The following is a 16,028-nucleotide window of genomic DNA, read 5'->3' on the forward strand; positions in this document are numbered from 1 at the left end:
CACCTACAAGAGACATTTATGTGGATTTTGGTATCCAAATTGCTTTGGATCCTTGAACGTTAGTTTCAATTCCCCTTGTTCCCTTTGTAACCCATACTTGTCTAATTTTAAAACATTTTCCTTTCTTTAAAGGACAAGAATGTTCCAAATGACCATGAAAATTGCAATATGAGCATTCTGCCATTTTTAAAAATAATGAGTTGTTTTTAGAAATTAATTCTTTTTCTTTTGTTAAGCTTTCACGATTAACTTTCAAATCAATATTTTCCTTTTATAAATCATTGATTTTGAATTTTTGAAAGCTCTAAATCATTTTTCAAAGTTTTATTTTGTTTTTCTAAATCAACTTTTGCTTTCAAAATCAAATTATTTTCAACTTTAAAATTTGAAATTAATTTCTTATATTTGGAATTCATGGTTTCAAATTCCAAATACAACTCATCATAGGCATCTTGAAACTCTTTAAATGAATAAGAAATTGAAATAAAAGAGTTAGAAGTTATAATTGAATCTTCTTGAATGGCCATGAGAAATAGGTTGGCTACTTCATCATCAGAGTCTTCTTCATCACTCGAAGCCACCACAAATGTCTTCTTTTTGCTTGATCCCTTATTTTTTAGGAGATGACATTCATACTTGACATGTCTCATCCTTTGACACTCAAAGCATATCGGGGGACCTTTCTTCTTGCTCGATACATGCTTCTTGTATTCTTTGGATGTCATGAATCGTTTAAAATTCTTGAAGAACTTGGCCATTTCTTATTCTTCATCCTCTTCTTCAGTTGAGGTGCTTTCATCTTGAGTGGAGGATTTCAATGCAACACCTTTTTCTTTCTTTTATTGTTTCTTCTCTTCTTCTTGTTCTTCCTCCTTTTCCATCATCACATGAGTGAGAAGAGATCCAATATGTTCATCAAGTGATAGAGTTTTTAAGTTACTCGCTTCAATTATTTGTATAGCATCAGTTATTATGTGTTAAAATTATATAAATGTATACATTATCAATTTCAGAATGTTGAAAAATTGTGGGGACTGAATAAGATTTCAGGAACTTTAACCAAAAAGACAAAGAATATGTGACAAATATAACGGGTATCGTCATTTTAACTTTAGGTTTTATATCGATTTTATCATTACAAGTTTAAGGCTTAATATAAAAATAGGTTCCCAAACTATGCCTCCAAAAATGTTTTAGTTCCTAAAGAATTTTTCGTTAAAAATAGATGCCTAATATTCCAAACGTTATATTTTTTAGGTTCTCAGATGTTAACTTCCGTTAAATTTCTCCGTTAAGTGGAATGTATCATGTTCTAGTAATTTTGAGATTTTTTTAAAAAATTAAAAGAATATATATGTAAAAAAACAAACAGTAACCCCTTGCTCCCTTTCCCTTTTCCCTTTTCCCCTTCCCCCTGCCCCCTTCAATAGGTCACCGGTTGGCTGGTGGTGATTATCACTGTCACTATCATCAGCATCGGAGTCGACCCCCGATCAAACTCACGTTGATTTTTTGTCGTAACATGCCACCCTTTTTCGTAGAGAAACATTCAAAGTTTCGTCGAATTTTAATCCATCGCCTTTTTTTCCTCGATTCAAACTGATTCCGATGTCCACAAGCCACCTCGCTGCCACAATTCAAACCACCGTGCAATTCCAATCAAAACTCAACCATTCGGCAACGGCGATGATGACCGACGATCGTTTGGGTTAAGAAATATAAATTGGGAATTATGGATATGGATTTTAGGGGTTTTAATTTTAGGAATTTTTTGTCACGGTAAGGATGACGATTGATCACTGGTGGGTGGCGACGAGAGGGTGATTGTTCCACGATGAAGATGGTGGCCGGTGATGGTTGGTAATGAGGTTGAAATGAAAGATTTTAGTTTTTAGGGTTTTTTTATAATTTTAGTGAAAAAGGTTTTTTTGTAAATAAATTATTTGTTCTTTTTTTAATTAAAAGTAATATTTTTATTAAAAAATTAAAAAACTAGACGGTGGGCACTTAAAAGTATAACTGAGAAAACATTTGACATCTATTTTTAAAGAAAAATTCTTTAGGCACTAAAACGTTTTTTGAGGCATAGTTCGGGCACTTATTTCGTATTAAGCCTAATTTTAAATAACTTTAATTTTATTGTTAAACTTTAATTTAAAATTTAATTAAATCATTCAACTTTAGTTTAAGGTTTAATAAGGACACTTAACTATAAAATCAATAGTGACATGATACTATGATCATTTCTTCCCGTGAACATTAGTTTGCATATTAAGTTGATACCTACAAAAAATCATTAACAATTTTATAGCCAAGTGTCCTTATTGAACACATAAGGTGTTGATTTAGAAAATGCTTTGGTTTTGTCATTGTTATTGGTTGCTAATTACAGTAAGATTGATATAAAAAAATATATATTTCATTATTTTTTCTTTCCGAAATTTTATAAAACTCACTCAAAATTAGAAAAAAAAAATCATTTAAAGATTTGATGTTCTAATGTTTTGTTCTCTTTCAATGATAGTTCAATGAGACAAGTTTCGATGTGTTTTGTTCATCTTTTTGAAAGAATGCATTTTATTGTTTGAAGTTTCGAACAAACACTTCAAACCTCTCAAAATCCAAGAAAGCCCTCATATCTCCCAAACCGGTGAATTTTGTGAGAAATCAATAAAATGATAGAGGATAATGAAACAAGCTTATTGGTGTATGCAGCTACAAAAGACGTCGAAGAATGGTAGATTACGACGACAAAAAATGAATGCAAAAATCCCAACTTCGATGAAGAAGATGATGTAGAATAAAAAAATATTTTTCTGACTTCCACATCAGCTCATATTAACACCGTGTTAGCACCAAACTATAATGTCATTCAAATATTAATGATTTCAAAATTTTCTATGATTAAATTGAAATGTGTTAGTTTAATGGTAAAATTGATATACAATCTAAAGTTCAATGATATTTATTATAGTTTATCTTATTAAAATAATATTTTATAAAAAACAACGTTATTGAAATTTTAAAAACCATGCACGAAGCAAGCAACTTCCTTGGTAAAGGTGTTATTTCTTGAGGTCTCAGGTTTGAGTACTAGAAATTTCAGGAGTATGAGCGTTCAATATCAAATGGTAGAAAGCTATCTATGAACAGACTACCTTGTACTTACCCAATATTAATAAAAAAAATAGTGGTTGGATATACATTCATATGAAAAGAGTTCTAAAATTATATATCATGTTTCATATTCTTTCATAGTTTTGATTTAAACATAAAAAAAATAAGGTTAAACTACACATTTAATAATTTAATTATCACTTTTGCTTCATTTTGGTCACCCAACTATTTTTTATTTCAAAACCATACTTAACATTTGGATTTGGTTTCATTTTAGTTGTTAGTCGTTAAAAAATTAACGATAATGCTGGCATGTCATCATAAAATAATGTCATTCATTATTAAAAAAATTTTAAAAAATATCACATCAGTAGTTTTGTTAATTTTTTAATAGTGTATGATCAAAATAAAACCAAAACTAAACATAGATATGATTTTGAAAGAGTAGTTGAATGACTAAAGCGGAATAAAAGTGATAGTTGAGGTACTAGAGGTAATAATAATAATAATAATAACTGTTTATAATTTGAGGTTGGAAAAATATTCACAACTGCTGATGTTTTTATAGTTTCAGCAACGCCAGAAACGATATTGGTTGAATACTTGGGCGGAGATTTCAGTGTTGTGAATGTCTGTTGTTAAACCGGTTTCTCGTTTGATGTTGGATCCACCATGTTTGTGGTTCTGGATTAAAATAGGGCCAGCTGGGAATGAGAAGAAAGGGTTTGGAATGGGAAAATGTGTGATGAATTACGAGGAACAACAGGAAGAAGAACGTTGTTGAAATGATGATCAACAACTGTGTCTTGTTTGTTTATCTGGAAATCAATAGGATTGGAGAAGCAGGACGCGTTAGTTGTTTTTGGTTTTAAAATGGTCTGCTTTTGCCATTGTTCGTTGAAGTTTCCACCAACGAAGAAGGACCTGAAAAATGGAGGGATCCCACACCAGGGTTTTAAATAGCGTTCACAGTCACGTTTTCGGTCGCGTCACGTTTATCACGGTTACAGATATAACGGATGCTATTACGGTCATTACGGATATAGCGATCGTGAATTTTTTTCGAATGAGTTGATTTTTTTTAATAAAAAAACCTTTATTTTTTCAAAAAAAATTGAAATAACGGAATAATAGCGGAATAACGGTCCGCTATTGTCGCGATTGGCCGTGATCCGTTAAATTGCGATTGCGATCCGCTGCTATTGGTGCGATCCCGCTTCACACCGTTATTTTCCGCGATAACGATTTCAGACACCGTTGCGACCGTGATGTAACAGCCATGATACCACTATTCGGCCGCTATTTGAAACATGGTCCCTCACAACAACTCTTTTGGAAAACCCTGCAAATCACCCATTCATTCTGCAAAAACAGAGCCCTTAGAAACAAAAGGATTCAACCTTTATACGCATCGCAGGAATTTACACAACAATTCACTATTGAGTCGTTATATAGTTTTGAAAGTTTCGTCTGTAATCGTTATTTCACTACTACGATACTCATAATGATTGTAATAACATCTGCTATTATCTCAATCGTGATAAACGTAACGTAACCGAAAACATGACTGTAACTGTAATTTAAATTCCCGATCCATTCTTCAAAATTAGGGTTGTTCATGGACGGTTAACCGTACCGTTTAGCCTAAACGGTCGGTTAACCGTTATAACGGTTATGAGATTTTTTCAACCGTAACCTAACTATTAAGAAACGGTTAACCGCTAGCGGTTAACCATTATTAACGATTCGGTTACAGGTTAATCGTAGGTTAACTTATTATAATTATTTGTCAATTTTTTTCATAATTCATACTACAAAAAAATATATAATTTAACACATACTTACACCAATGTAAGTGAATAAAATAAAAAATGTAGCACTTAACGCATACTTACATTAGTAATTATGTATATCTCCAAATATCTTACTACCTAACAATAAACACATAATTATATTGGTGTAAGAATATTTCTATATTTTCAAAGAAATAAAAATTAAAAATGATATATATATATATATATATATATATATATATATATATATATATATAAATATTAGAAAACTATATTAAGTTATTTGTGTAAAAATCTATAAAATTAGAAATATATAATTATAAATTTAATTTCTTAACGGTTAACTGTTGGTTAACCGTTTATCAGAACTAGAAATCGTAACCTTAACCGTTAACCATCATTTTTAGCGGTTCGGTTAAGCAAAATCATTTAATATTAACGGTTTGGTTAAATAACCTATTAAATGTAACAGTTAAACCGGTTAATGGTTACGATTAACAGTTTCATATTTTTTTTAACCCCACAACTCAAAATAGCTGGTCTAATTGGTGTCTTAGTCCCAATACTACACTGAAACTTCGATTTATTATATAATCTGATCTTCTACATTTTAGGTTCAAATTAATAACGCCATTAGTTATTGCCCTTAAATTCAATCAATCATGTTTAGTTAATAATAAGTTGGGTAAACTACACGTTTAGTATCCTAACTATCACTTTTGTTCTATTTTGCTCACCAACTATTTTTTGTAATCATACCTCACATTTAGATTTCATTTCATTTTGGTCATTCATCGTTAAAAAATTAACGGTGATATTGATGTGTCACTATAAGATAATGCTACATCTTCATTAAAAATAAAAATATCATGTCAACATTTCTGTTAATTTTTTAATAGTGGATGACCAAAATGAAACTAAAACTAAATGTTAGGTATGATTTTTAAAAAAACAATTGAATGATCAAAATGAAATAAAAGTGATACTTGTGATACTGAAATTGTAGTTTACACTAATAAGTTTACATAGCAATAATATTAGAAAAGTATAACACAAAATTGTCAATTAAAATAGAGGAATGCAAATTCAGATTTATCATAATAGAGGGACCATATCTCATAATTAGGCCAAAAGAGTTTTTTATAAGAAAGTTAAAATCTTTGGGTTAACTACATTATTGATCACTTATGTTTGTATTTTGTCAATTTTTCCTTGCTAATTTTAAAAAACATAATATATGGTCACTTTCGTTTTATTTAATTAACATATGGTCACAACAATTTAACTATCGCAAACAGTAAACATATTTGGTGACGTGACAATTAAATATTTTGATATAATCAAACATTTGATGCTTTTTATTTATATATTCTCTCAATTCATTCCTATTTATAATAAATTAAAAATGAATTCTATTCTCTAATGATGTTATGTGTCACCATTCAATTGGAGGGCCAACTTTATTTTAATTTAATATATTTTTACGTATAACCCTCTAGTTGAAACTAAAAAAAAAAAGCAAATTGGAACCAAAAGGATTTGAACCAAAATCATTTGGAAAACTAAGTATATACACAACCATTATGCTAAGATTAATACTTAATCTAAAATATGATATATATGTTTTGTATCTTAGTGTATAAATACTTAACTTAAATTCATAATATTTTATATATATTAACTTAAAAAAATATTTTTATATTAACTTAAATATATTTTATTATTAATTTAATTTTTAAAATATTTTATTTTAATTTAAAAATATATATTTTAAATTAAAATATTTTGAAGTTAAGATAAGAATAAAATATGTTTAATACTTTAAAGTAACAATATAATATATTTAATAAATTAAGATAAAATATATACTTTAAAAAGTTAAAATAATAAAAAATATATATTTTAAAAGTTTCGACAAGAATAAAATATATATTTTTAAATTAAAATAAAAATAAAATATTTTTATATTAAGTTGGTAATAAAATATATTTAATAAGTTAATATAAAAATAATTCATTAAAGTTAATATATATATATATATATATATATATATATATATATATATTATGAATTTAAGTTAGGTATTTATATACTATGATACATAATATATATACTATGTTATCTATTTTTGACCAAGTATTGGTCTTGGCTCAATAGTTTGGTACATGCTTGATTTTTTAAGAGACTTGGGTTTGAATTCTTTTAGCTCCAAATTGTTTTGTTTTCTTTTCTTTCAACAAGAGAGTGTCACATGTCACCCTCTAATTGATAGAAAATAAATATATAAAATTAAAATAAAGTTAGTTCTCTAATTAAATGATGACAAGTGGTACAACACATGTCATCATTTGATTAGAATATTAAATTTATTTTAATTTATTAAAAGTATAACTAAACGGAGAGAATATGTAAATGGCAGAAATCAAATATGTGAGTATACTAAAATATTTAATTGTCACGTCACTTAATCTGTTAACAATAGTTAACTAGTGATGATCAGTTTTTAATTAAAAAAGAACAAAAATAATTATATCTTAATTAAATAAAAAAGAATATAAATGATCAATCACATATTTAACCCAAAATCTTTTTTGCTAACGGAAGGAAAAGATGATACCTGAGCAGTTTTTGGGAGATTTTGGACAGGAAATTCGCTATCCAATCTGTATTCAAGGATGATCCAATTGGTTTTTTTCACCTTTTGGGGCTCGCCCTTTGGAAAAGACCAGAGTTTTCTTCCTCCCAACCAATGATTTGTGTCTGAAAATCTGTGTCTTTTCCGGTTGCTTTCCAATAGCCTGATTGGGTGGCCCTATTTGTTCTCATAGCAGTTGGGTATTTTCTATCTCTCATGCAGCAGAAGTACCATTCTTTCTCATCCATTTTCCCTTTCCCTACATCCAAACAACCACAAGAAAATTAATCCAAAATTTGAATTTGGAGCTGGCAAATGAATAAGAACAACTTACATGGCATCTCCCAGGGCTCGGATTTGTTCAAGTCAACCTCTCCAATGGCTTTAGCGGTGAAACTGAGATCAAAGACTTTGTTGTAAGTTGTAAGAAATGAGTTCTTCATCAGTTGGATGAAATCTGAACCCCGGAGGCAATTCCATTTGATTTTCATCGTCTTCTTCACCAAGATTTGACATCTTATAGGACGTATGATGTTGTTATTGTCCTAATTCCAAACATAATCAACTGAAAAGATTCAAAAAAAAAAAGGGTGCAGCAAAGAAATCAAGAATGAAGCTTATATAAGAAAGCTGAGGAAGAAGACATGGAACTGAAAGGTTGGAGAAGTGTTAAGAAAGAAAGCATGAAAAACAAAAGTCCCCCTAAATACTGGTCTGTGCTGTGCTTGTTTTTGAAGGAGAAGAAACGTGGTATTTAAGACTTATTTGGCCGGATTTTTTTAACAGTACACGTGAGTTAGTATTTGTTTAAAATCTTTTTAATTATTGATAATACGTAAGTGGTAATTGCTCAAACCAAAACGTTTAAAATTAATAACTTTATATTTATTTTATCACGTAGACCGTTTAATAGATTAGTATTTATGTAATAAATAATGCTTTGTAGTAACAAATAGTTTTGTGACCAGAGACAGTTAATCTTGAAATTCATGCATGTAACTTGGTTCGTAAGTTCATGTCTCCCTCTCGTCTATCTTTTTCTGTCTTCTGTCTTGTTTTCAACCCCAATATCTAATTGTCATATATTGATTTATTAGAGTTTGTCGTTAAACCTTAGTACTGTTTTCAACCGCAATATCCGATCGTGTTATTTTGAATTATTGGTGTTTGTAATTATCATTGTAGAGCATGAACCTAGTGATATCAATAATAAAAGAATTGTTGTTATTCTTTGAGGCATCGGGTTCGAGTAATAGAAATGTCAAGAGTATAAACGTTTAATGTCAAATGGTTACGAATAATCTTTGAACATAAACTACATTGTACTTAACCTAGATTAATAAAAAAAACTAACATAATAAGATGAAAATCAGCATTATACATGATTAAAATAAGAGTTTATTAAATAAGCACTTCTAGTTTAAGGCAAATAAAGCCTTTCTTTCACTGTGTTTAGCGTTTCGTTTTAACCTAAATCATTGCATTTGCAGTTTACCAATTCAAAGCTAAGAAATCTTCTTCTGTTTCTTGTCCTTCCATTCCTTGATTTCAGCTTCGATCTTAGCCTCCACACGTGCATGAAACCCTGGATATGGTTCATATCCGAACACTGATTGAAGTACCTGCACCCGAATCGAGCTCAAATCGCTTTAAACTCTTACAATTTTGGGAAAAATCGTTTCTGATTTCGTATGAAAGGATCTAAATTACTGCCCCGTACCTCGAGCAAAACGAAGAATGGAGCCATCAGAAAAGCTTGAACAAGATTGTCTAACAGAGCTGGAGCACGTTTCTGCAAAGAATAATTCGGCAGTTGCTGTTTTAAGAACGAATGGGATTGCAAAAGAGGTCAAGATGTTCTAACAAATTATAAAATTACTCACCTCGAAGACTCCATGGCCTATAAACTGTCCGGTCCAACAGAACAACTGAACAGCCAGCACAACCTGTAGAGAATACGGGGTTACAAACCATGTTTGGCAAAGGCACACAAAAGAATATATATGATTCGAAACATGGAAAGAGATCATTTTCTATATGCACTAACTCATCAAGCAGAGAATTCCATATCCGTTTTTTCCAATTTCAATTTTCTACCGTATCAAGTTTAGGCTAAACGAATAGTTATATCGATATCCTTCATTCAAGGGCATATTACACAATATTGTTCGATGTAACATTTTCCGGTAAAAGGCTTTATTATCCTTTTCATTCCAGTGCAAATTATCCGTAGACATTAACTCAACTGAGCCAACTCCATAGACAACACCAGACCTGCAACAAATATGAACCTAGAGGACCCTTAATTTTTGGTATTTACAGTCTAGCAAATGACGTTTAAACAGGGTAATAGTCTGTAAAAATTGTGCTAAGAACACAAACCCAAGAATTAAACTCTACCTCTCTATCCATTCATCCTCACCTTTTGATTTATGAACATGACTTACACAGAAATATCACATATCCGAAAAGATAGCTTAATAAAATGCAGTCAGAAATCTATTCTGATGGGATTATTTAAAAAAGTTGTTTTAATTTCGACATCAACATCAATCCCTAATCTGATAAACCTCATTTCAGAGCTAATATCTGATAAAAGAAAAGGGCAATACTAGAACCGGGACTCTCTCCATATTGGCCCATAGATTTTTCAGAACACATGGATATTGACTTTTGAAAAGTAAAAGGCTTGTACTTGTTGCCAAAGAAGACATAGTAGCCTCGGAAGCAGAATTTTATGTTTTAAACGAATTTATAAAATTTCATAGACAAAAAAATATTTTTTAAGATATAGGACTTTGAAATATTCAGTTGGGCGAGGGTTACCACCCGCACCTAGGGATGGACCGACGGTGCTAGAGTGCGGTCGTACACCTAAAATTTTTAAATTCCCTTATATTTTAAATTTTATCTTTATATTTTCTATTAATCATCTAATTTTATAGCCTATAAAATTTTATAACTTCACAACCCCTAATTTTTTTCATATAATTATCCAAAAAAATTTTTAATATAGTTTCTTTTATTCGCATCCTTGACATAAATTTATGCATCATCCCTGCCTAGATTGTTTCACATTCACACATTAAGTTATTCTAAAGAGGAGCCTTAACATGCAAAATCCACAATACCATACAAGAAAGACAAAGTTCATGCAAAAATATGAATTTAACAATCAAAATGAAAAAGATTTAAGGCCAATAAGCTAAAAACAATAAAAGAAGATGATAAGATAATCAGCAAAAGGATATTTTCCCCAATTTTCGTCAATAATACATACCTTCCAAGAGAGAGAATATCCAAGGTTTGCAGCAAGCAAACTAGCGCCAACCCAGCAAGCTAAACAAAGCAAAGCAGCCAAGGAACCAGCTTTCTTATCCAAAATCACATAAAACAATCCATAGAAAATAGCAAAAAGAAACCCGTAATTGAAAACCAAAACATGATTAAACCCAGAGGGGAAAATCCCAGATTGAGAAAGATCAACGATGGTAGGTGTAAAATAGAAAAGAGCAAGACCCGTGAAGAATATTGGCCAAACAAACAAAGTATGTATCAAAATGTTGACTGGGTTACTGTGATAAGCTCCATAGAATGCAAAGTGATTCTCAAGATCAAACAATCCTGCCTTTCCCATCTGAACAGAGTTCCTTTTTGGTTTTGTTTGCGAGAAAGAAAGTATATAAATCAGTTGGGTCTTGCTTTAGGATTTTGGCTTTTTGGGTTTTACGTTGCGTTTACGATATCAACGATGTTCGCGTTGAAATATGATATCAACGCGCTAGCTTTTGCGTGAGGCGCACCGTTAAGATTATCTCAATATGTTTTCATAAATCTATATTAAAATTCGAATTTACCTTTTATTTTTTTCTTTGATAAATTGAGGTGTATACATTATATTATATTTATTTAAAAACTCAATCATTTTATAATAAACTTTATCTTAGGAGTGTTAAAAAAAATCTGTATTCGTTATCCGAAATTATTAATCAGTATAACTATTACATTTAACAGGTTAATTAACCGAACTGTTAATACTAAATAGTTTCAATTAACCAAAATGCTAAAAATATGATAGTTAACAGTTAATGTTACGGTTATAAATTTTAATCAATGGTTAACCGTTAATAAATTAAATTTATGTTTATATTTCTAATTTATTATATTGTTACACAAATAAAATAGAATTTCTTTTATTTATATTTTATATATTTTTAATAAATTTATATACAAATAACCTAATATGTATTTTCATTTTTTTTATTTTTTATTTCTTTGAAAATATAGAAACATACTTATACCAATATAATTATGTGTTTGTTTTTAAGTACTAAAATATTGTGAGATGTATATACTTACACCGGTGTAAGTATATATTAAGTGCTACACTTTTTTTTTTATTGTAACACTTATATTTTGATATAATAAATAAGAGTAAAATGTTTTTTTGGACTAAATTGAATTTATTCAAAGTTTTCAAAATAATTCAAAGTCCAACTAAATTTGGAAGATATGTGTTCAATGTTTCTAAACTTTATCAAAACTTTAAAATGAGTATTTTAAGATCAAATTATATAAAAAATATCTTTCAAATACTTTAGAATGTTTTTCAAAGTCTTTTATTTCTCAAAATGTCAAAACCTATCTTTTTAAACAAGCTTTGACCAGAAGTTTCGAAACTTCTACAAGAGTTTCGAAACTTTTCAAGATAGTAGTCTAAAAAGTTTTGATACATTTCAAGAGTTCTGAAACTATCTCAAGAGTTTCGAAACTTTCCCTAAAGTTTTGATAATTTGGCTCCAACAGTCATATTTTTCCAATGGTTTTTTCAAAGAGTTTTGAAACTTTCCTAGAGTTTCGAAGCTTTGTGTGCAGAAAGTCTTCCAACGGCTCCAAATCTTCCCAAATGGCTAGAAACGACTAGTAACTCATTCCAACATATAAAAAGAAGTTCAAGACATTTGAAGAATGTACACAACACCTATCCAAGCAATCAAACACAAGAGAAAAGCTTTTCATCCGTTATTTCTCTTTCTCTTATAAATATTTGTGTTTTTGTGAGCTTTAATTTGTAAAAACTTTCATTTTTAGAGGTTTTCTTGTTTACAATTCTTTTTTTTTTGTAAAGGGGTTTTGGTTCTAGCTAAGCCTTTGAAAAGCTAGAGAGTTTGTAAATGTTATCTCTTTATCTTTAAAAAAGAAAGAACAAATTAGTGGATGGGTTTTTCCTCCAGCGCTTACTAAATCAAAGATTCTCAACCGATTAACAAGCTACTCTATTTCAATGGAGTAAATTATGCTTATTGGAATAATAGGATGATGCTCTTCATCCAAGCTACCGATCTAGATACTTGGAACTTTATCTTAACGACCAACTAGAGTTATGGTGCAATGGAGTGAAAGAGAGAAGAAAGAGTTCCAACTCAATGCTAAGGCCATGTACATTTTGTTTTGTGCATTAGGCTAAGATGAATACGCTCATCTTGTTCTAATGCCAAGGAGATATGTGACAAGCTCCAAGTCACTCATGAAGGAACCGATAAAGTGAGGGAAACAAAAATCGGTATTCTCAATCATAGCTACGAGAATTTCAAGATGAAACCGGATGAAGACATCAAAGCTATGACAGATATATTTTCCGTGATTGTCAATGGTCTCAAAGGATATAGAGAGATCATCCCAAACGAGAAGCTTGTTAGGAAGATGATATATTCTCTTCCAAAATCTTGGCAATCGAAGAAGACGACGATCATTGAAACGAAGAACTTAAAAACTCTATCGCTTGATGAACTTATTGGCTCCCTTCCCACTCATGAGATGATGAAAAAGGAGGAAGAATAAGAACAAGTGAAAAAACAAGAAAAGAAAGAAAAATGTGTTGCCTTGAAATCCTCCACTCAAGATGAAAGCACCTCAAGTGAAGAAGAAATGGCCAAGTTCTTCAAGAAATTTAAACGATTCATGACATCCAAAGAAGTTAAGAAGCGTGAATTGCAAGAAGAAAGGTCCCCGTTATGCTTTGAGTGCTAAAGGATGGACATGTCAAGTATGAATGTCCTCTCCTAAAGAACAAGGGATCAAGCAAAAACAAAAGCATTTGTGGCGGCTTGGAGTGATGAAGAAGACTCCGATGATGAAGTAGTCAACCTATGTCTCATGGCCATTCAAGAAGATTTAATGGTAACTTCTAACTCTTTTGATTCAAATTCTTATTCATTTAAAGAGTTACAAGATGCCTATGATAAGTTGTATTTGGAATTTGAGACCATAAATTCCAAGTATAAGAAATTAATTTCAAATTTTAAAGTTGAAAATGATTTGGTTTTGAAAGCAACAGTTGATTTAGAAAAACAAAATGAAACTTCAAAAAAATGATTTAGAGCTTTCAAAAATCAAAATCAATGATTTAGTAAAAGAAAATCTTGATTTGAAAGTTAAGCTTGAAAGTTTAACTAAAGAAAAAGAATTAATTTCTAAAAACAACTCATTATGTTTAAAAATGGTAAAATGCTTATATTGTCATTTTCATGGTCATTTGGAACATGTTTGCCTTTTAAAAAAAGAAAACATTTTAAAATTAGACAAGTATGGGTTCCAAAGGGAGCAAGGGGCATTGAATCCAAAGCAATTTGGATACCAAAATCCACATAAATGTCTCTTGTAGGTGTGTGGGAGCAATGGTGATGAAAGTGAAGATATTCAAATACTCTAGCCATACTTGAAAATGAATGGATAACCTCTAAGCTTAATGTTTTTATTTTTATTAATTGGTTGCCCATTTGTTGTATGCATGCATGAGTTTTGAACTTAAATGATTTTGTGTTGATTGTCTATCTCATGTATGTTAAAAAGTGTTGTGATGAACATTTTCTAAAGTTTTAATGATTTTTCATAAATGTCTGTTCATCATAATGAATTTTGGTCAAAATTGGTTTTAATGCTTTGTTATTACAATTATAATTGTTGACCTTAATTTTAAATGTTTATACATGTAATTTATTGCAAATAACATATCTCTAACAATTGATATCAATTTTTCAAATGCATAATATTTTTGGATAACTTTTTGCACATGTACTTAAATACAACAATTGGTATTGCATAAATTATATTAGACTTGGATATATTGAATTTCATGTGCAACTAACATGTTTGTTCATATTTTTTGAAATTCAATGTCTTTTAAGTGTCAAGCTTTTAAAGTCAAATTTTTGTTTGGAATGCATTTGTTGACAGGGAGCTTTTGATTTTTCAAATGATTTTAATGTTAAAACTACTACTTACTCTCCATTGTTATTTTGTACCTTAAAAGTTTGAATTATTTTTTATATGTAACAACCCAGAAATTTGAAAAAAAAATAATTGTAATTTGAGGTTTTAATTAAATAATTTGGTGAAATTTGGGGACTAAATTGAAAGATGTTAAAAATTCGTAGCTTGTTTTAGAGTTAAAGGAAATTCAGGGACTAAACCCTGAATTTACCCAAAAAAAGTAAGTATGTTTGGCTGATATATACGTGCAATTGGTTTCTGATTTCAGAAACCAATTGCTCCCAAATTCCCTTCCAAGAGCCCATTTTTCCAACCCCGATCCCGACGCCGTCCGAATTCCAATCGTCGTTTTGAAAACACCATCGTGTTCGTTATCGAGTGAGGAACAATCCCTTTAAATTAATTGAAGCGAAATGCTGCCAAACACCGGGAATTTTCAGTCAAAGCCTCGACCTTTTTTTAGCTCAATCGCTGAGAAAATCTTAAATTCATCGTCGATCGTTGCTCCGTTTACGACACCTCCCGTATCATCGTGTTCCTTGTGTCGTTCCGAGTCCGCCGGTGTCATCCTCGGTCTCCGTCGACGGCGACGCGTGGGGAGGTGAAGCAGTCAAACTTTTCGATTTGTTGAAAACGAGCTCTCCGCCGTTCAAAAATTTGAACCGAGCTACGGGTGGGTAAGGCTAAAATAACCGGTTTAACCGGTTTTTCAAAGGGTTGACCGGTTTGACCGGTTTTGACCTGACCCGACCCGACCCGTTGACCTGACCTGACCCGACCGTTGACCATTGACCGGTGGCATTTTAGTAATTAATTCAAAATGGGTGCTATTTTGGGAATTAATTCGAAAAGGGTGCTATTTTAGTAATTAATTCGAAATGGGTGCTATTTTGGGAATTAATTCAAAAAGTGCTATTTTGGGAATTTAATTCGAAAAAGTGCTATTTTGGGAATTAATTTCAAAAGGGTGCTATTTAGTAATTATTTTAAAATGATGTTATTTCTATAAAATGGTTGACAGTTTGTTGACCTCCTTTGACCAGAACTTTGACCGGCTTTGATCGGTCATTAAACAACCGTTAATCTTTTCCGAAAATACATATCCTGATATTTTTCGATGTCCCGAATTTGTTTTTGGGGTCGGTTTCACAAAATTCAAACCCGAAAGTCTCCAAATTGTCAGTCAAACCCTTTGACTTTGACTTTGACCA

The 16,028-nt window shown here is 30.6% G+C and overlaps 1 protein-coding gene and 1 pseudogene across 2 annotated transcripts; both read right to left on the reverse strand.

Moving 5' to 3' along the window:
- Positions 1-4,288: 4,288 nt before the first annotated feature.
- LOC120165062 lies at positions 4,289-8,231 on the reverse strand (annotated as a pseudogene).
- Positions 8,232-8,881: 650 nt separating this feature from the next.
- On the reverse strand, positions 8,882-11,225 carry LOC120165015 (2-hydroxy-palmitic acid dioxygenase mpo1-like). Of its 2 annotated transcripts, XM_039174616.1 has the most exons (5): positions 10,826-11,224; positions 9,429-9,491; positions 9,266-9,337; positions 9,064-9,167; positions 8,882-9,025 (listed from the first exon to the last, which is right to left on the reverse strand). In XM_039174616.1, exons 1-5 carry the CDS (start codon positions 11,180-11,182, stop codon positions 9,016-9,018), a joined length of 606 nt encoding a protein of 201 aa, XP_039030547.1. In that variant the 5' UTR covers positions 11,183-11,224; the 3' UTR covers positions 8,882-9,015. The 2 variants fall into 2 exon arrangements, with proteins under 2 accessions (XP_039030547.1, XP_039030546.1); XM_039174615.1 differs by having other exon boundaries at positions 8,882-9,167; positions 10,826-11,225.
- Between the last annotated feature and the right edge of the window lie 4,803 nt (positions 11,226-16,028).

This window comes from Hibiscus syriacus, unplaced genomic scaffold, assembly GCF_006381635.1.
Source record: "Hibiscus syriacus cultivar Baekdansim isolate YM2019G1 unplaced genomic scaffold, ASM638163v2 tig00111566_pilon, whole genome shotgun sequence".
Lineage (NCBI taxonomy): Eukaryota > Viridiplantae > Streptophyta > Magnoliopsida > Malvales > Malvaceae > Hibiscus > Hibiscus syriacus.

Coding starts and splice junctions, on each gene's coding strand:
- LOC120165015 (XM_039174615.1), bottom strand. CDS start 11,182: ATGGGAAAGGCAGGATTGTTTGATCTTGAGAATCACTTTGCATTCTAT. Junction 9,492..10,825: donor GATATTCTCTCTCTTGGAAG/GTATGTATTATT, acceptor TATTCTCTACAG/GTTGTGCTGGCTGTTCAGTT. Junction 9,168..9,265: donor CATTCTTCGTTTTGCTCGAG/GTACGGGGCAGT, acceptor ATTCGGGTGCAG/GTACTTCAATCAGTGTTCGG.